Source organism: Giraffa tippelskirchi, chromosome 13 (genome assembly GCF_054371585.1).
Source record: "Giraffa tippelskirchi isolate mGirTip1 chromosome 13, T2T-mGirTip1v1.2.pri, whole genome shotgun sequence".
Classification (NCBI taxonomy): Eukaryota; Metazoa; Chordata; class Mammalia; order Artiodactyla; family Giraffidae; genus Giraffa; species Giraffa tippelskirchi.
In genome coordinates, this window is record NC_137287.1 from 22338863 (window position 1) to 22361110 (window position 22248).

A 22248-nucleotide genomic window follows, 5' to 3' on the forward strand; every position below is an offset into this window, starting at 1 on the left:
CTACGTGACCCCATGGACAGTAGCCCTCTAGTCTCCTCTGTCCATGGGGTTTTCCAGACAAAAATACTGGAGTGGGTTGCCATTCCCTTCTTCAGGGGATCTTCCTGACCCAGAGATTGAACCCTGGTCTCCCACACTGCAGGCAGATTCTTTACCATTTGAGCCACCAGGGAAGCCCAAGTATGATAATAATGGCTCTCAATAAACCAGTCAGAGGACTGATGCCAATCCATGGTAAAGTTTCTACCATTCTGTGGTAAGATGAGAAAAACAATTATAACATATTGTGTTTCATTAAGCTGAATTTATTCAAGCTGAAGCACTTATCTTAAATCAAAGATAATAACTCTCCTTTGGATGTTAAGGTGTTCTTTATGTTATGAAATGATAGGGAATTTGGATAGTAGGTTTTTTTTTAATCCTTACATTTTCCATTTAGTGCCTATGTCTGAAGCTGTGTCTTTTGGTATGGATGCTTAAGAAGAATGAAAAAATATACACAAGTAATTATAACCTAAGGAAAAAAATTCTCGGTCATTTTTCTAAAATTTTTATTCTTCATATTTTATTTATTGGTAATAATTTCCATTAGGAAAACACTACAAAATATTAAAAAATGAAAGGAAAATAGTTCCAATACCTAGAGATAACCCTGATGAAAAATTTTCCCACACACATAGGCATGCTCTCTTACAAGCATATGAATTATTTTTAGTCTATTTACATGTAGTGTAATTAGTGATATATTTGAGTTTATATCTAACATCTTGCCATTTGCTTTCTATTTATCTTCTTTTTATTTTCCAATTTAAGTGTGATTGACAAGTGAAAATTATAAATATTAAAGGTATAGAATATGATTTTCAAAGTTTTTACTTGAGTATATTAGCTTTGTAGCTCAGCTTGTGAAGAATCCGCCCGCAATGAGGGAGACCTGGGTTTGATCCCTGGGTTGGGAAGATTCCCCTAAAGAAGGGAAAGGCTACCCATCCCAGTATTCTGGCCTAGAGAATTCCCTGGACTGTATAGTTTATGGGGTCGCAAAAATTCAGACATGACTGAGCGACTTTCACTTTCACAGTAGCTTTACAATGTTGTGCTAGTTTCTACTGTATAGCAAAATGAATAGATTATACATATACGTAAGTAGCAAAAGGCAAAATAGGCAAATTGTACTTCATGAAAATTAAAAACTTTCATGCATCAAAAGACAATATCCACAGAGTAAAAACACAACCTACAGTTTTAGTTCTTACATTTAGGTCTTTGATCCAGTTTGAATGGTGTTAAGTAAGTTCTACAGTTTCCCACAAGTACAGTATGGTGACTATAATTAATAATAATGTATTATAAATTTGAAATGTTGTAGAATAGTAGATCTCAAGTGTTCTCATCACCAAAAAAGAAAATGGTAACTGTATGAGGTGATGGATATATTAATTAGCTTTACTGTGGTTACTATTTCACAATGTATACACATATCAAAACATCATGTTCTATACTGTATAGCACAGGGAACTCTGCTTAATGCACTGTGGTGACCTAGACGGAAGGAGGTCCAAAAGAAAGGGAGATATAGGTATTTGGACCTTTACTTCACACCATTCAAAATGGATCAAAGACCAAAAACTATAAAACCCTTAGAAGAAAACATAGGACAAAAGATTCACAACATTGGATTTGTTAATGATTTCTTGTTTATGATACCAAACGCATAAGTAACAAAAGGCAAAATAGGCAAATTGTACTTCACAAAAATGAAAAACTTTCATGCATCAAAGACAACCTCCACAGAGTGAAAATGCAATTTATAGAAAAGGAGACAGTATCTGACAGTCATATGTCTAGTAAAGAATTAACGTCAAGAACATATTAGGGTGGTGCAAAAGTAATTGTGGTTTTGCATTGTTGAAATTTGCTGTTTGATATTAGAATACATTCTAAATAAATGTGGTTATGTTACACATCATTTTAATACACATTTCTCACTATATGCTTTTTTGCTAATGATTTATTCCTTACTGTTTACTTTATATTTATTTTGGACTATGGAAGTGATGTTAAACAAAAAGTAAATTCAAGAGCTTTTTTTATTTGAGTTGAAAATGGGTCATAAAAGCAGCGGAGACAACTCACAACATCAACAGTGCATTTGACCCACGAACTGCTAATGAATGTACAGTGCAGTTGTGGTTCAAGAAGTCTTGCAGAGGAGATGAGAGCCTTGAAGATGAGAAGCATAGTGGCAAGCCATCAGAAGTTGACAACAACAAATTGAGAGCCATCATTGAAGCTGATCCTCTTACAACTACATAAAAAGTTGCCCAAGAACTCAACATTGACCATTCTACAGTCATTCAGCATTTGAAGCAAATTGGAAAGGGAAAAAGCTCAATAAGTGGAGTGCCTCATGTGCTGACCAAAAAAAAAAAAAAAAAAAATTGTTGTTTTGAAGTGTCTTCTCTTAATCTATGCAACAGCAATGAACATTTCTTGATCAGATTGTGATGTGCAACAAAAAGTGGATTGTGTAAGACAACCAGTGAAGACCAACTCAGGGGTTGGACCAAGAAGAAGCTCCAAAGCACTTCCCAAAGAAAACTTACACCAAAAAAAGGTCATGTTCACTGTTTGGTGGTCTGCTGCCCATCTGATTCACTACAGCTTTCTTAATTTCGATGAAACCATTACATCTGAGAAGTATGCTCAGCAAATTGATGCGATGCACTGGAAACTCCAATGCCTACAACCAGCATTGGTCAACAGAAAGACTCTTAATTCTTCTCCATGGCAATGCCCAACCACACATTGCATGACCAACACTTCAAAAGTTGAAAAAATTGGGCTACAAAGTTTTGCCTCATCCGCCATATTCACCTGACCTCTTGCCAACTGACTACCATTTTTTCAAGCATCTCAACAACTTTTTGCAGAGAAAACACTTCCATAACAAGCAGGATGCGGAAAATGCTTAAGAGTTCACTGAATCCCGAAGTGTGGATTTTTATGCTACAGGAATAAACAAACTTATTTCTCATTGGCAAAAGTGTGTTGATTGTAATGGTTCCTATTTTGATTTATAAAGATGTGTTTGAGCCTAGTTATAATGATTTAAAATTCATGGTCTGAAACCAAAATTACGTTTGCACCAGCCCAATATATATAAATTATAAAACTCAAAAACAAAAAGAATCGGACTCAAAAATGGGCAAAGATCAAAAAGAATAAAATATCTAGGAATAAATCTACCTAAGGAGACAAAACAAAGACTTATAACTCCAAAATTAAAAGATGCCGATGAAAGAAATCAAAGGAGATATAAGCATATGAAAATATACACCATGTTCGTGGATTGGAAGAATCAGTAGTGTCAAAAACTTTATTATCCAAGGCAATCTACAAATTCAGTACAATCCCTATCAAATTACTAATGGCATTTTTCACAGAACTAGAACAAAAAAAATCTCAAAATTTGTATGGAGACACAAAAGACCCCATATAGCCAAGTTCATGGTTCAGTCACTCAGTCGTGTCCGACTCTTTGTGACCCCATGAATCGCAGCACGCCAGGCCTCCCTGTCCATCACGAACTCCCAGAGTTTACTCAAACTCATATACATTGAGTCAGTGATACCATCAGACCATATCATCCTCTGTCGTCCCCTTCTCCTCCTGCCCTCAATCTTTCCCCCACATCAGAGTCTTTTCAAATGAGTCAGTTCTTCCCATCAGGTGGGCAAAGTATTGGAGTTTCAGCTTCAGCATCAGTCCTTCCAATGAATATTCAGGACTGATTTCCTTTAGGATGGACTGGTATGGATCTCCTTGCTGTCCAACGGACTCTCAAAAGTCTTCTCCAACACCACAGTTCAAAAAGCATCAATTCTTCGGCATTCAGCTTTCTTTACAGTCCAACTCACATTGAGTCAGTGATACCATCAGACCATATCATCCTCTGTCGTCCCCTTCTCCTCCTGCCCTCAATCTTTCCCCCACATCAGAGTCTTTTCAAATGAGTCAGTTCTTCCCATCAGGTGGGCAAAGTATTGGAGTTTCAGCTTCAGCATCAGTCCTTCCAATGAATATTCAGGACTGATTTCCTTTAGGATGGACTGGTATGGATCTCCTTGCTGTCCAACGGACTCTCAAAAGTCTTCTCCAACACCACAGTTCAAAAAGCATCAATTCTTCGGCATTCAGCTTTCTTTACAGTCCAACTCTCACATCCATACATGACTACTGGAAAAACCATAGCTTTGACTAGAGAGACCTTTGTCAGCAAAGTAATATGTCTGCTTTTTAATATGCTGTCTAGGTTGGTCAAAACTTTTCTTCCAAGAAGCAAGCAACTTTTAATTTCATGGCTGCAGTCACTATCAGCAGTGATTTTGGAGCCCAACAAAATAAAGTCTGTAACTGCTTCCACTGTTTCCCCATCTATTTCCCATGAAGTGATGGGGCCAGATGCCATGATTTTTGTTTTTTGAATGTTGAGGTTTTTTTTTTTTAATAAATTTATTTATTTTAGTTGGGGGCTAATTACTTTACAATATTGTAGTAGTTTTTGCCATACATTGACATGAATCAGCCATGGGTTTACATGTGTTCCCCTTCCTGGACCCCCCTCCCACCTCCCTCCCCATCCCATCCCTCTGGGTCATCCCATTGCCCCAGCCCTGAGCATTTGTCTCATGCATAGAACATGGAATTGTGTTCTGTTTCACATATGATAATATACATGTTTCAGTGCTATTCTCCCAGAACGTCCCACCCTCACCTTCTCCCTCAGAGTCCATAAGACTGTTCTATGCATCTGTGTCTCTTACTTTGTCTCGCATATAGGGTTATCATTACCATCTTTCAAATTCCATATATATGCATTAGTATACTGTATTGGTGTTTTTTCTTTCTGGCTTACTTCACTCTGTATAATGGTTGAGTTTTAAGCCAACTTTTTCACTCTCCTTTTTCACTTTCATCAAGAGGTTCTTTAGTTCTTCTTCATTTTCTGCCATAAGGGTGGTGTCATCTGCATATCTGAGGTTATTGATATTTCTCGCAGCAGTCTTGATTCCAGATTGTGTTTCTTCCAGCCCGCGTTTCTCATGATGTACTCTGCATATAAGTTCAATAAGCAGGGTGACAATATACAGCCTTGACATACCCCTTTCCCAATTCGGAACCAGCCTATTGTTCCATGTCCAGTTCTAACTGTTGCTTCTTGACCTGCATACAGATTTCTCAGGAGGCAGGTCAGGTGGTCTGGTATTCCCATCTCTTTAAGAATTTTCCACAGTTTGGTGTGATCCACACAATCAAAGGCTTTGGTATAGTCAATAAAGCAGAAGTAGGTGTTTTTCTGGAACTCTCATATAGCCAAAGCAATCTTGAAAAAGAAAAACAGCTGGAGGAATCAGCCTCCTTGTCTTCAAACTATACTACTACAGTCATCAAAATAGTATGATACTGGCACAAAAATAGAAAATAGATCAATGGAATAGGATAGAAAACCCAGAAATAAGCCCATGCACTGATGACCAATTAATCTATGACAAAGGAAGCAAGATTGCGCAATGTTGGAAAGACAGTCTCTTCAACAAATGTTGCTGGAAAAACTGGGCAGCTGCATGTAAAAAAATGAATATAGATCATTATTTAACTCCAGACACAAAAATAAAATGGATTAAAAACCTAAATATGAGACCAGACACTATAAAACTCCTAGAGGAAAACATAGGTGAACATTCACTGACATAAACCACAGCAACAGTTTTTTTAATCCAGCTCCTATAATAATGGAAATAAAAACAAAATAAATAAGTTGGACCTATTTAAACTCAAAAGTTTCTGCACAGCAAAGGAAACAATAAACAAAATGAAAAGACAATCCACAGATTGGGAGAAAATATTTGCAAATGATGTGACTGACAAAGGATTAGTCTCCAAAATTTGCAAACAGCTCATGAACAGTGTAAAAACAAACAACCCACTCAAAAAATGGGCAGAAGACTTAAATAGACTTTTCTCCAAAAAAGACATACAGATGGCCAGCAGGTACAAAAACAGATGGTCAACATTGCTAATTATTAGAGAAATGCAAATCAAAACTACAATGAGATATCACCTCACATCAGTCAGAATGACTTTATCATCAAAAAAAAAATCCACAAACAATAAATGCTGGAGAGGGTGTGGAGAGAAGGAAACCTTTCTACACTGCTGGTGGGAATGTAAATTGGTAGAGTCACTATGGAGAACAGCATGGGGTTCCTTAAAAAAACTAAAAATAGAGCTATGATATGACCCTACAATCCCATTCCTGGGCATATATCCAGAGAATAACATGATCTGAAAAGATACATTCACCCCAATGTTCACTGAAGCACTGTTTACAACAGCCAAGACATGAAAGTAAACTAAATGTCCACTGATTGAGAAATGGATAAAGAAGATGTGGTACATATATGAGAGGGTAACAGGCAGGAAGGCCAGGGGTCTCCAAACAGAGGACATAGGTTGCAAGTGTCAGACATTTTTTATCTCTCTCTTAAGTGGCAGGAGGAAACCAACTAGTAATATATATATATATATATATATATATATATATATATATATATATATATATTTTCCCCTTCTCTATACAAATTTAAAAGGTTTCTCTTAGAATACTGTGCTGCCATAATGACACCTGGTTCCACCTGAAGTTAACTATTCTCAAACCTTGAGTTAACCAATGCATTCTTCTTACGGAAATGTTTGTCTTAAGCTATGTTAATGTACTATGCATTTACCCCAGACTGTCTTCAAGTCGGTTCAGTCTAATGGCTCAGAACCGACTTGACAAACCATTATGTTATACTCAGACATTGTTCCCCTAATCTATGTAAATGAAACTATTTGTATGGTAATCTGCCCTTCTACAAGATTCAAGTCAATCATTTTACAGCCCGGGATGACTCATCTGGTGCCAAGATTATCCAAAAATATATCTTATGGATGAGGGTCCTGGTGCCATTCTGAGTTTTAAGACATTCCTTTCTTTCATTAACAGACTGCTAGTGACTATATAACATCCAGCTAAAAACTAGCAGGGGAGTCCTCTTTCTGCCCCCTTCTGATGCCAATGTCAGAAGCTTTCTCTATATCCTTTGTATTTTAATAAAATTTTATTACACAAAAGCTCTGAGCGATCAAGCCCCGGCTCTGGCCCTGGATTGAATTCTTCTCCTCTGGAGGCCAAGAATCCCACCGTCTTTTCATGGGTCAACAACAACCTTTCATCTATACAATGGAATATTACTCAGCCATTAATAAGAATGAAATAATCCATTTGAAGCAACGTGGATGGACCTAGAAAGTGTCATACTGAGTGAAGTAAGTCAGATAGAGAAGGAGAAATATTGTATGACATCCCTTATATGTGGAATCTAAAAGGAAATGATACAAATAAATTTACTTACAAAACAGAAAGTCTCATAGACTTAGAAAACAAGCTTATGGTTGCCAGGGGGAAGGGACAATTAAGAAGTCTGAGATGGTCATGTACACACTGCTATATTTAAAAACTGATAACCAACAAGGAACTATTGTATAACACACAGAACTCTGCTCAATCCAGTTAACCCTAAAGGAAGTCAGTCCTGATTATTCATTGGAAGGATTGATGCTGTCACTCCAATACTTCGGCCACCTGATGCACAGAACTGACTCACTGGAAAAGACCCTGATGCTGGGAAAGAGCGAAGACAGGAGGAGAAGGGGACAACAGAGGATGCAATGGTTGTGAGAGAGTCATTTCCTAGGCAGGTTGATAGGAAGTCTAGGGATCCCCTAGGAAAGAGGGGTCTGGAATTCTCAAGGAGGAAGAAAGGAGAAACTTTATTTTCCTTCTACATTCCTTAGGATTATATAACAATAATGTATCTTGCTTGAGGACAGTCTCTGGAAAAAACCTTCTGGCTAATCCTGTTATCTTAAAATGTAAATTATGGGAGTGGGTCTGGTGAGATCTTTACAACCTCCAGACATTCTTTTGATTCAGTGTAATAACTAATTAGAGAGTATACAACTCTATTGCTAACACTAGCAAGGGGGTGCTCTTTCTGCCCCCTTCTGATGCCTATGTCAGAAGCTTTCTCTATCTCCTTTATACTTTAATAAAACTTTATTACATAAAAGCTCTGAGCGATCAAGCCTCGTCTCTGGCCCCGGGTTGGATTCTTCTCCTCTGGAGGCCAAGAATCCCAGTGTCTTTTCGTGGGTCAGCAACAAGCTTTCAGTTGGATGGCATCACCGACTCGATGGACATGAGTTCGACCAAGGTCTGGGAGTTGGTGATGGACAGGGAAGCCTGGCATGCTGCATTCCATGGGGTCGCAAAGAGTCAGACACGACTGAGTGACTGAACTGAACTGAACTGATTTATTTGAATTTTATTGTATCAAAAGAAATAACTTTTCTCCTCACTGTGAAAAAAATAGAATTACTGTATGATCCAGCATTTCCACTTCTGGGCATATTCCAAAAGGAATTGGAAGCAGGGTCTCAAAGATTATTTTATATGACATTCAAAGCAGCATTTATTCATAATACCCCAAATTTGGAAGCAACATAAGCATCCACTGACCAATGAGTGGATGAGCAAAGTGTGGTACATAATACAATGGGATACTATTCAATTTCCAAAAGGAATGAAATTCTTATATGCTACATCATGTATAAACCTTGAGGACATTAAGCCAAGTGAAATAAACCAGTGAGAAAATGAAAAATACTGTATGGTTCCACCTAGAGTAGTAAAAATCATCAAGACAGAAAGTATAATGGTTGTTTCCAGGGTAGGGGTAGGAAAGAATGGAGAGTTGTTGTTTCTTAGGTACAGATATTCAGTTTTACAAGATGAAAAGAGTTATGGTGATGAATATTGGTGATGGTTGCACAACAATGTAAAATACCACTGAACTGTATATGTAAAAGTATTCAAAATGTGAAATGGATGTATATTTTAGCACAATAAAAAAATGAAAATAAAAATGGTTGGAAAGAAGACTCTGTAACAGACTATGACATTAACCCATAGAAGAGACAACCTAGGTGTCATGGTCCAAGGTTTTAATTTGGAATTCCCAGAAGGTGATAGAGCATCCATTGTGGAGATAATGGTTTTAAACGACATTAATTAATTCATTTATTCATTCAAGAGCAGTATCAAATTCTGTGGCAGGTATTGTTTGGGACTCCAAGTATAGTTAGTGAACAAAATAGACATGGTCTCTGCCCTTATGATGCTTGATCTAATTGGGCTTACAAAATAACTTTCTCATTATCATTTTGCTCCCTATGCAGCTTGCCTAAAGACACACAAGATGACATTAAATGGCAAAGAGGCCATAATCATTATAAATCATTCTTATTATAGTTCATTATAAATTAATGAAGCAGCCTTTAATTTATATATATTAGTCTTCTGTGAACTTATTTACCCTAAGTCAGCTCGGAGACACTGACAATTTTAAATCCCTGAGTCTGAGAGAATGAAATCTAGATGTAATTATGTCATTACCCTATCAAGAAAAGGGCATTTTTTAAAACCTTTGATTGGTAACCATCTGACTTTGCTAGGTAACAGCCTGGATTCTCTGAGCATTTTCATTTTGCACTTCTGTACAGTGCAAGAAACAAACTGTGTCCAAATTAAATAAATTATAGAAATGTAGAGGAGGAAAATTTGCCACCCCAAAATGTCTCTTTCCACGTGGGCAAGCTGAAAACAATCGAGCCTTAAAAGACTCAGGAAATCTTTCTTTTTACTTCCATCTAAGCTGCCTGAAATATTTTGAAAAAGGGCCTTTTCTAGAAATGGAGCTATTATGAGAGGTATCTGCAAAGAATATAGGCTAGCTGTGTGGAGGAAACTCAGGCAGGGACTATAGATTAAAGTCTATTCTGTGTCCCATAGTTTCTGCCTGGCCCAGCAAACATATTTTTACCAAACATTTGCTTTTTTCAGCTCCATTTGAATTGTCTTCCTCCCTTTTGAATTCCAAAACCTCTATTCCCAACATCTTTTGTCTTGAGCTGAAGATGGTATTTAAGGTGAGAGTTTCAGCCATTTTAGTTAGTTACTTAGTGCTCCTGGGTCCCTCCCATGTATATATGTTATTAAACTTTTGTTTGATTTCCTCCTGCTCTATCTCACATCAAATTAATTCTTAGACCAGTCAGAAGCACTTAGAAAGGTAGAGGAAAATTTCTTTCTCCCCAACAGAAACATGCTTAGGTCAAAATTTTAAAGTCATTTCTAGTTAATTTTTAAGTCATTTAAAGTTAAAACTAGAACTTTTCCTATGATGACACAGACATATTAATCCTTTATTTTTCTTGATGGTGGTGGTTTATTTGTGACGTTGTGTCTGACTATTGTGGAGAAGGCACCCCACTCCAGTACTCTTGCCTGGGAAACCCCATGGACGGAGGAGTCTGGTAGGCTGCAGCCCATGGGGTCGCGAAGAGTCGGACACGACTGAGCGATTTCACTTTCACTTTTCACTTTCATGCACTGGCGGAGGAAATGGCAACCCACTCCAGTATTCTTGCCTGGAGAATCCCAGGGATGGTGGAGCCTGGTGGGCTGCCATCTATGGGGTCGCACAAAGTCAGACACGACTGACGCGACTTAGCAGCAGCAGCAGCAGTCTGACTATTGTGACCCCAAGGACTGTGGCCCACCAGGTTCCTCTGTCCATGGGATTTCCCAGGCAAGAATGCTGGAGTGGATTGCCATTTCCTTCTCCAGGGGATCATCCCCACCCAGGAATCAACCCAGGTCTCCTGCATTGTGGGTGGACTTTTGCATTACCAGCAGACTACTGTATTGCGTGCCAGATGCTTTACTGACTGAGCTGTAGGGGAAGATTCTTTTTTCTTGACTAACTCCTAAATCTTTTACCACAAACAACAGGACCCAAGCTCAACATCTTCATATAGGCTCACCTGAAAATAAAGAAATGCAATAGCATAAAATATATATATATATTTAAAAATCCATAACTGCAATGACTATTCCAATGCCAACTGGGTGGGGTTTGCTCTCAAACTGAGGCAAGATTTTAGAGGTGGAAGTTTTGTAAGTTTTTTTAAGGTCATTATCACTCACTTAAGGAAGACTTCTTCCATGGTAGTGATTGAAGCACCAAAGTTGGCAATGCCCAGCTCTTCTTTTTTCATTTCCAGATCATTAAACAGAGCTTCAAACCTGGAAAGAGAGAAGGAAGAGGAAAGGAAAATACTAGTACAAGTCTAGAAAATACTAGCACAGCTCCTATTAAATGGAATCAGGGAAAAAAATATGAGTACTTACTTTTCTCCCAATTAATATATAACTTTAGGGCCAATTGTATTCTTCCCTATTTTTTTTAAATTTTTTTTAATGTGGTAAAATGTATAAAATATTAAATTTACCATTTCACCATTTTAAGTGTTACATTCATTTAAGTTTAAATCCAAGCAGCATTAAATAACACTCACAATGTTGCACAATCATCACCACCATGCATTTCCAGAACTATTTTATAATCCTAAAATACAGCCTTTCCTCCATTTTCTCAACTTCACTCTACTTTCTGTCTCTATTAATTTGTCTCTTTTATGTGCCTCATGTAAGTTAGAATCATACACTATTTGTCTTTCTGTGTCTGGCTTATTTCACTTAGCATAATTTTTTTCTAGGTTCATCCATGTTGTAGCATGTATCAGAATTTAATTTCTTTTCAAGGCTGAATACTTGTTGTATGAAGATATAACATTCTGCTTATCCATTCATTCATAAGTGGGCATTTGGGTTGTTTCTACTTTTGGGATTTTGTGAATAATGCTGTGAACATTGGTGTACAAATGTCTGCTTGAGTTCCTGCTTTCAAATATTTTGGGTATACACTAGAAATGGAATTGCTGTGATCACATGGTAAGTCTATGTTTAACTTTTTGAGGAACTAGTATACTGTTTTCCATAGCAGACATGCCATTTTATATACCTAATAGCAACACATGAGTTTCCAGTTTTCCACATCGCTACCAGTATTTGTTTTTTTGTTTTGTTTTGTTTTTATTTGCCTTTCCCTAATGAGTAGTTATGTCAAGCATCTTTTCATGTGCTTGCTGGCAAATTGTACATTTCCCTTGGATAAATGTTTATTCAAATCCTTTGCCCATTTTAAAATTAGATATTAGAGCTTTTTGTTTTTAGATGTGTTTTCAATATTGTTTTGTTCCATAATAATTTCTGGTTGGCCATGGGAAAGATATTTAGTAGCTCTTTATTCTGTAATGCTTATTGTGAAACAAATGGAAATAACAAAGAGATATTTACTTTACCAAATTTCTTTCCACTATAACTTGATCTCTGATGTAAATTCTTTTGTCCTTTTAAAAAAATTATCAACTTATTTTCTATAAGTGTTAAGGACTATAGCTAGTTGATAAAAGTTAATTATTCACATGTGGTTCCTGCATCAAATGGGAAAAGAGTTCAAATTACAGGAGGTGTAAGTCACTAAATGACAAAAAATGTAGTTACTGAAGTACAAACTGGGTATCAAGAAAGAAAGATTTAATCAAATAGGTAGGTGAATTGTATGGAAGCTTTGCTACTTGTGGTGTAGTTATATCAAGGATCCTAAGGAACAGTATTACCAAGGAAGAATGAACACTATTTTAGGTTCAAAGACTTCCCTGGTGGCTCAGATAGTAAAGCGTCTGCCTACAATGCAGGAGACCTGGGTTCAATCCCTGGGTTGGGAAGATCTCCTGGAGAAGGAAAGGCAACCCACTCCAGTATTCTTGCCTGAAAAATCCCATGGACGGAGGAACCTGGTAGGCTACAGTCCATGGGGTCGCAAAGAGTCAGACATGACTTCACTTTCACTTTCTTTAAGTTCAAAAGATCTCCAAAACCCCATTCACTTCTTAAACACTCTCATTCCCAGTGAGGGACTATCAAGAATATAAATGCTCAGCCTCGGAGGTGGTGGACTAAACACTCTCCATCTGCTAAATTTCCTCTGTATTTTAGTTAAATTCCATTTCCATCTAACTTTATCCAGCTTGGATATCGGTTCTATTCTCGCCTCTCAGTTCAGTCTGACCCTGCTTCCTATGACAATTTGTCATGTGACTCCTTGTCATTTTTATTCTTTTCCTACTATAGTGACCTATTCTGTGAATTTCACAGGTTATTGACATCTAATTCTGGTAGTTTTTTTCTCTCCCTTTCAATAGTTGGTCTACAATTATCCTGTTAAAAAAAACTTCACCGTGAACAAACATAGTCTTTCCTAACTTCATGATACATATTTTATGCTATGTTAGATAAACTCACTGTCCATGGCCCAGAAACCCACATCATATATGTTGATATAAATCTGTGTGACTAGTTGTTCATTTCCCAGTAGTTAGCCAAATTAATTATAGAGGAGAGACACACAGATAGGAATCCCAGGTAGAATTATCATCAGTGTGTCTCTCCTCTATAATTAATTTGGCTAACTACTGAGATCAAATTCCTAGGTTTCTCTGTGTTAGTTTCACCCTTGCTCCAAGAGTTGCTGTTTAAGCTGCTTTTTTTCATCACCTTAATATTTCCCTAGACTTTATTTGCCACACATAAAATTTATATATCATAAGGACCATACCATTAGTTATCCCTTATTAACAAGGAAGTTATAAATACTAGGTTGTAAACCTTCCTCCCACTCTGCCCCTCGCAAAATAAAAATGGAAAGAAAAATATTAATGTCTTGAATGAACTTGAACTTACAAGGCAATCTTTTGTACAGTGAGAGAAATCTTCAGCTGTGAACTCAACTGTAGTTGACAAATGACAGCTATAAACTGGATACTTGGTTTGTTAGTAAAATACTACTGATGAAGTTTTTGTTGTTGTGTAGATGCTAAGTCATGTCTGACTCTTTGCAACTCCATGAACTGTAGCCTGATTCACTAACTTACTAAACCCTAAAAATTAAAATGATTTCTGGTCACCCAAACCATTCATCTAGGACTCTCTGAAACTATACCTGTGTGCATGCTCTTTGGGTAGGATAAATGATAATTCAGCTCCAAGAGAGTTCTCCAAAATGGCATCTTGAATGTGAGACTGAATAACTGCACAGATCTTTCCAAGATCACAGTGTGGTTCCTTCTCCATGACTATGTGATATCCAGCACCTGATAGAAACCATTTAGAAGACCAAATGAAGCAGTTTTATACTTTTTCACCTCCTTTTAAGAGCAAATTTTGCTCTCCATGATTCAGTAACCTGGATCCACAAGGAAGAAGACATGATATGTCACAGGCATTCTGTTAAGACTCTGAGGAGCCTCGCACTTAAAACTTCTAAATGTTATTCTAAGAACTAAGACTGAATAAACAGCAACTTCCTCTATAATTTCAATCACTTTCTCAGTGAATAATAATAATCTAGTGTATACAACCAGATATAGTAGATATATGAAGAAAGGCCCCTGTTATGTGGCTACTTAGTTTTGAAACTGTTATCTTGATAAATATTCTTTTATTATCACTGACTGTCCATCATGTATTAAGCACTAATCTTGAACCTGGGGATAGAGCAGTGAACAAAGCTGGTAAAAATTCCTGCCTTTATAAGAGCTACTTTTTAGTCAAAGAAAATAGACAGTAATTAAGAGGACAAAGTTGAAATATATATTGTATTATAAAAAATAAAGCAGAGAGGAAGATATGAAACGTTGAAGGAATGTTGTTAAATTCTAGACAGAGATCCATGGAAAGCCTGAGAAGACCTTAAAAAAGTCAGAGAACTATTATTCTTAATTAGTGCTTTGCCTATATAGAAAAACTATTTTTTGGAATTTGAGGAAAATACCATCACTTTTGTATGTATGCATTTCATGATACAGATGAACTTACTTACAAAACAGAGACTCATAGACAGAGAATGAACCTATGATTGCTAAGGGGAAGGGATAGTTAGGGAGTTTGGGATGGACATGTACACACTGCTATATTTAAAATGGATAACCAACAAGGACCTACTGTTTAACACATGGAACTCTGTTCAATGGGAAAGGAGTTTGGGGAGAATGGATACGTGTATGGCTGAGTCCCTTCTCTGTTCACCTGAAACCATCACAACATTGTTAATCAACTACACCCCAATACAAAATAAAAAGTTAAAAAAATAAAACAGATGAAAGGTTGCATTTAGAATAAAAAAAATAAATGTATGCATTTCAAATGGTCCTTGTATTTGCATTTTCATTTCTTATTAAGATTTTAAAAAGAATAACACTCTTCAGCATGGATCTGTTAGCTGAAATCTGACTTATTTATCTAGCTTATAATAGGAAAGACACTATTTATGATTTCATTTACAAATGAGGCAACCTCAGAGAATGAAGAGACTTATCCATTATTTACTAGCTTTAGAAACCAAAACTATTACAAAAATAATACGTAAATAATATTATTTTTCACTTCTCAAGAATCATGACACAACCAATTTCTCAATTGTCTTGTCCTCTTAGGACCTGAATCAACAGAAAATGTCTTCTTTTGACAAGATGCAAGGTAATTAGTGAGAGCTGAATGCTGATTTTTGATGGAATTTCCTATTCTATCAAAGAACTGTAGGCTTTTGAGTAAAATGTAAGTTCAGTTTAAGTTTATTTAAGGCTTAGCAGCTATAAAAAGGGGCTTCCCTGGTAGCTCAGTTGGTAAAGAATCCACCTGCAATGCAGGATTCCCCGTTCAATTCCTGGGTCAGGAAGATCTGCTGGAGAAGGGATTGGCTACCCACTCCAGTATTCTTGGGCTTCCCTTGTGACTCAGCTGGTAAAGAAGCTGCCTGCAATGTGGGAGACCTGCGGGAGACCTGGGTTTGACCCCTGGATTGGGAAGATCCCCTGGAGAAGGGAAAGGTTACCCACTCTAGTATTCTAGCTTGGAGAATTCCATGGACTGTATAGTCTACGGGGTCGCAAAGAGTCGGACATGACTGAATGATTGCACTTCATTTCACTTCACTAACTATAAGAAGGGACCTGAATGTCTCAAAGTATTATATCTTTAAAATATCTAGTTACATACTATGTATTATTTTACAATAACTAGTACAATTAGTGAATGCTATTAGAAAGCGTTATAAATTATCAAAAGCATACTGTTTAAATCATGTGGATCTTCACTCAGGCATCCCCAATTCAAATGGCATAAATCTAATATTAGATATCTTCCCTTCCCCCACTTGTGATAAAGGTCCCTAGTGTTATTTGCTCAGTTGTGTCTGTCTCTTTGTGACCCCATAAACTGTATCCTGCCAGGCTCCTCTATCCATGAAATTCTCTAGGCAAGAATACTGGAGTGGATTGCCATTTCCTTCTCCAGGGGGTCTTCCTGACCCAGGGACTGAATCTGGGTCTCCTGCATTGGCAGGTAGATTCTTTACCATCTGAGCCACGAGGGAAGCCCCTAGATATAGAAATCCTTATAGAACTCAAACCTATAAGGTGATCATAAACTTTGAACTAAAAGGATATATAACTACGACTATCTAGGCCACAGTTTTTTATTCTATAAAATGAAGTTGTTGTTTTGAGTATTAAATATGCTGCATTAAGGGATACCATAGTAACCAGTGTAGAGGAAGTAGTTAAGGTTAGTTAAATGAATTAAAATAGTGAATAAATGAAGAAGGAATTCATCCTTAATTATTTTCATTTACATTTATACCCTACAATTTTGAATTCCTTAGACTGTAATTTTAGCCTTCATTATCAATTTTATCTCCTAAAAAAGTTTTATCAAAGTCAAGGACTGTATTATTATACTGACATGATTCTTTCATTCTATACTACATCCAGAGTTATCTCATCACACTGAGGATTTGATATCAGTTTGGCAAATGAGAAACTAGGCTTATAAACAATTGATTGCTCTAGTTTCTCTCCTCAACCAATCCATCACTCAATACAATAAATACATCTGAGCGCACAACTGCATTCCAAAGACAAAACTGTTAGTACATGCAAAATGGGAGAAATAAGCATGGCCTTTATAGGTCAATAAGAGCATTTCCTGAGTCTAAAGCTATGTATTTGAGGAAAAAGTAAGAACGTATAAGCATATGTAGATTGTAAAGGGCCTTAAAAACTAATCAGAATAGTTGCCACCTAATTAATAAGACAGAGGAAGTCATTGAAGTTTTTGGTGTTTAGACAAAATATCATTGAAATCTCATTAGAGGAATATTTTTAAGGAATCAATATCCTAAGAATAATCAAAGGGAGAAAGACCATATGTTTTTTTCAGGAAGGTTGAAGAGCCACAGCACTGCAGAGTCCCCTTGACCATGATGGCAATTCGGTCACCCAGGATGTCAGCTTCATCCATGTAGTGAGTGGTCAGTAAGATTGTACGATCATGTTTAAATTGCTGAAGGATGTCCCAAGTGGCTCTCCTTGAGACTGGGTCCATTCCAGATGATGGTTCATCAAGTATCACTACCTAAAAGCCAGAAGAACAATTTCGTAACCATTGAAAATTGTTGCTATAGTACACGTCGGATAATTTACTATTTGAGGGGAACACTTTTAAGTGAAGACAGAGAGTCTAGCCTAAAAATAGTAGTAAAAGCAATCCCAAACTAAACAATTGAGCCAGTACTGCCAATTTCCTCTGATCATTATTGCCAATGTTCCTTTAAGATTCATACCAACGCTCAGGTTTTTGTCAGCTTTCTAGATGGGTTGTCAGAAATCCATTTTTAGTGTCCCCTCTCCCTGCCCTCCCCCATTCTCTCTTCCTTAATACCTTGGAGCCCCCTAAAAGTGCTATAATGATGGAGAGTTTGCGCTTCATTCCTCCACTCAGTGACTTTGAAAATGTATCACGCTTTTCTAGCAGGTCAAAAGTAGACAGCATATGGTTAATTTCATTAGGAGACATCTTTTGATGTATACTTTTTACCTAGAAAGAGGAGCCAGAATTTACACTGTGCATTTAGCCTTATCCTTAGAAATTTCTTAGATCTTTAAGTTTTCTTATATATCTATACAGATAAATAAGGTTTCTTGTAACTATATCCTTAAAACATTTTATACTAGCTCTGTTCTGACGTTAGCTATATAGTGTCTTCTTCCCATTGCTTCCCTTTATGTCTAAAGTAGAGTTCCTAAATTAAAAAAAATTTTTTTTCATAATTAATAGACACACCTGAAGCTCATGAACAGAGGGAAAAAAGAAACACATCTCTAGCTTCCAGATATGATGAAGTAAGCACACACACCCCTTATCTCCTACTGAACTCAATTATTAAACCTGTAAAACTACTAAAAGGTAAACAGCAGCAGTTGGAACAGGAAGAACATCATAATTTAAAGTGCCACTGAACTTTAAATGGTTGAGTTTACCATTTTCACTAATGTATGCCATAGTCTGAACTGAAGAGCAATCCAAAGCATTCAACTGAGCACTGCAGAGCAGACAGAATAAGATTAAGGAAAAACTTTCTAGTTTTGGCTTGAAGAGTAGAAAAGGGAAAACCCCTAAAGCTCTGAGAAAGTGTAGAAGGGGCAATCCTAGTTTTTCCTCTGAGGAGGGGGAACTTCTCAATTCAATGGATTCATGCTTCAAAAAAGACAGAACCAAACTCAATTGCTTTTTACCAGTCTGTCTTTCTGCCACTTGGTTGTGGCTCAGTCATGGAAGTGGGTGATTTCTGGCAGAAGGACTAAAAACTGGAATCCTAGGGAACCAGAATCCTTGGGAGATATTAACAGAGAGGAGCAAGAAAGTGATACCATAAAGTTGTTCATGAACTCTCGTGTTTATCCCATTGTTTGCACATATGGATCTCATTAGTATGTGCATAGGTGAGGGCTAAGTTGCTTTAGTCGTGTTTGACTCTTTGTGACACTATGGATTGTAGCCTGCCACACTCCTCTGTCCAAGGGATTCTCCAGGCAAGAGTTCTGGTTGCCATACCCTCCTCCAGAGAATCTTCCTGACCTAGGGATTCAACCTGCATCTCTTTATGTCTCCTGCATTGGCAGGCAGGTTCTTTACCATGCTAATGAGTAAATTCCTAACCAGGTGTGAGCTGACCAATGGATAACATATACACAGGAGAGACTGGACTAGTACCGCAAAGACTTTACACCTGACATTGGACCCACAACCCACAGAGAAGATATAAATAAGATGGAGCGTCTCATGACGTATTGTTGAAAATACCAAGGATAAAAATAAAAATTAACTGGCACACAAAGAATCACAAAAGTCTCAACTTATATAGGAATATATAGTCAACAGACATTAATGATTAGGTGGCACAGATGTTGGGATTAACATAGAAAGTGTCATCAGAGATAACAGCTGGGAGCCGATCTTCCTGCTCGTCATGCTGTGATGGCTTCCCGGCTTTGCCGTCCTTGCTGAGGTCCCTGCTGCTGGACTCTGGCTCCAAATTTAACCTAAAGTAGGTTAAGATGGTGAAATAGAAGGATCCTAAGCTCACCTCCTCTCATGAACACACCAAAATCACAACAATCTGCAGAACAATCACTGTTGAAAAAGTCTGAAACCTACCAGAAAAGATCTTTTACAACTAAAGACATAAAGAAGGAAACACAGTGAGACAGGTATGAGGGGTGGTCTTGCAATATAATCAAACCCTATATCCTTCAGTGAGCAACCCAAAGACTGGAGAAAATTGTATTACAGAGGTTCTTCCACAGAAGTGAGAGTTCAGAGCCCCATGTCAAGCCCCCTAGCCAGGGGATCTGGCACAGGGAAGAGGAGCCCCCAGAGTAGTTGACTTTGAAGGCTGGCGGGCCTTGACTGCAAGAGCTCCACAGGATGGGGGAAAAGAGACTTTACTCTTAAAGGGCATACAAAAAACTCACATGCACCAGGAACAAGGACAAAAGCAGTAATTTCATAAGAGCTTGGGCCACACCTACCTGCTAGTCTTGCAAGGTCTCCTGGGAAAGCAGGGGTTGGACATGGCTCACTCTGGGGACATAGACAATGGTTATGGACATACAGGGGAGAGTATTCTTCTGCATGAATTCTCTTGGAGGCTGACATCTTGCTTGGGTCATTAGCACCAAGACCTGGCCCCACCCAACAGTCAATAGGCTCCAGTGCTAAAATGCCTCAGTCTAAACAACTAAGTCGTTAGGGATATATTCCCATTCATCAGCAGACAGTCTGCCTAAAGACTCTCTGAGCATACAGACAACTATAAACAAGCACTTGGACAGTTCTGCCCAGCAGAGGGCCAAGACTCAGCTCCACCCACCAGTGGGCAGGCAAGAGCCCCTCCCACAAGGAAGTCTGCACAAGCCTCTGGACCAGTCTCACCTACCAGGAGGCAGACACCAGAAGCAAGAAAATTATGGTCTTGAAGTCTACAAAATGAATCTGTGAATGCAGGCCAGGCACTACCCTTGGAACAGCTGGCCCCTGGCCCTTGAAAAGTGCAGTGCTGGGACAGAAGGCCAGTAAGGTTGAGAAACATAACTAATCTTCCATATACATAAACATGCAAATAACAATTTTGACAAAATTAGGTGAAAGAGGAATATGTTTCAGAGTAGGAACAATACAAAAACTCAGAAGAAAAACTAAGTGACATGGATATAGGCAATCTACCTGGGAAAGAGTTCAGAGTATTGATTGTAAAGATGATCCAAGAACTCAGGTGGAGAATGTATGCACAGAGTGAGAAATTAGTTTTTTTTTAAACAAAGAATTAGAAAATATAAAGAACAATGAAACAGAATTGAAGAATACAATAACTGAAATGAAAACTACGTTAGAAGGAATCAATAGTAGACTAAATGAGGAAGAATGGATAACTGAGCTGGAAGACAGAGTAGTAGAAATCACTATGGCTGAACAGAAAAAGAAAAAAAAAGTGAAAAGAAATGAACACAGCTTAAGAGACCTCTGGGACAACATCAAGAGTGCTAATATTCATATTATGGGGGTCCCAGAAGGAGAACAGAGAGAGAAAGGCCCTGAGAAAATATCTGAAGAAGTAATAGCTGAAAAGTTGCCCAATGGGGCAAGGAAATAGTCATCCAACTCCAAAAAGACCAGAGAGTCCCGTTCAGGTTTAACCTGCAGAGGAACACACCAAGACACACAGTAAGCAAACTGACAAGAGCGGAAAATAAAGAGAGAATATTAAAAGCAACAAGAGAAAAGAAACAAATAACATACAAGGGAACTCCCATAAAGCTATCAACTGATTTTTTAGCGTAAACTCTGCAGGCTAGAAGGGAGTGGCATGACATACTCAGAGTGAAAAACCTACAGTCTAGAATATTCTACTCAGGAAGACTCTCATTCAGATTTGATGGTGAAATCAAATGCTTTACAGACAAGCAAAAGCTAAAACAATTCAGCACCGCTAAATCAGCTTTAAAAGAAACACTAAAGGATATTCTCTAGGCAGAAAAGAAGAGGCCACAACTAGAAACAAGAAAATTATGAATGCAAACGCTCACTGGTAAAGGCAAACATACACTAAAAGTAGGAAGTCATCCATACACAAAGCTAACAGGGAGGCTAAAAGGCAAAAGTAGTAAAATCATTTATATCCACAATAAGCAGTTAAGGGATACACAAAACAGTTAGATATAAAATATAATATCGAAATAGTAATCATGAGGGGACAAGAGTACAAATGCAGGGTATCTAAAATGCATTTGAAATGAAGAGAGCAGACACCTACAACAAGTGTATATATATATATATATATATATATATATATATATATATATATATACATATACACATACATATATACACATATATGAAGTAAAGTGAAAGTGGCTCAGCCCTGTCTGACTCTTTGTGATCTCATGGACTATACAGTCCATGGAAGTCTCCAGGCCAGAATACTGGAGTGGGTAGCCTTTCCCTCCTCCAGGGGATCTTCCCAACCCAGGGATCGAACCCAGGTCTCCCGCATTGCAGGTGGATTATTTACCAACTGAGCCACAAGGGAAGATGTGTGTATACATACACACATCTATACACACACTGCTATACAAAAACCTCATGGCAACAACAAAACAAAAATCTGTAATAGATATACACACAAAAGAGTAAAAGGAATCTAAACATACACTATGGATAGTCATCAAATCACAAGAGAAGAGAACAAAAGAAGGGGAGAAAAGAACAAGAAAAACAAATTC

General features: G+C 37.6%; 1 protein-coding gene across 9 annotated transcripts in view; it reads right to left on the reverse strand.

Annotated features, from left to right (window-relative positions):
• The window catches only part of LOC145531643 (phospholipid-transporting ATPase ABCA3-like), a 200625-nt gene that overhangs the window by 74210 nt on the left and 104167 nt on the right, over positions 1 to 22248 (reverse strand). For all 9 annotated transcript variants that reach the window (XR_014072620.1, XR_014072619.1, XM_081554583.1 and 6 more), the window contains 4 exons: positions 17849 to 18004; positions 17332 to 17542; positions 14073 to 14223; positions 11156 to 11254 (listed from right to left, as the gene is read on the reverse strand). Coding sequence is in view for 7 of the 9 variants with exons in the window: in XM_081554583.1 (XP_081410709.1) it covers positions 11156 to 11254; positions 14073 to 14223; positions 17332 to 17542; positions 17849 to 18004 (617 nt within the window). In the remaining 2 variants the exon portion in view is untranslated. The remainder of the gene's footprint in view (positions 1 to 11155; positions 11255 to 14072; positions 14224 to 17331; positions 17543 to 17848; positions 18005 to 22248) is intronic.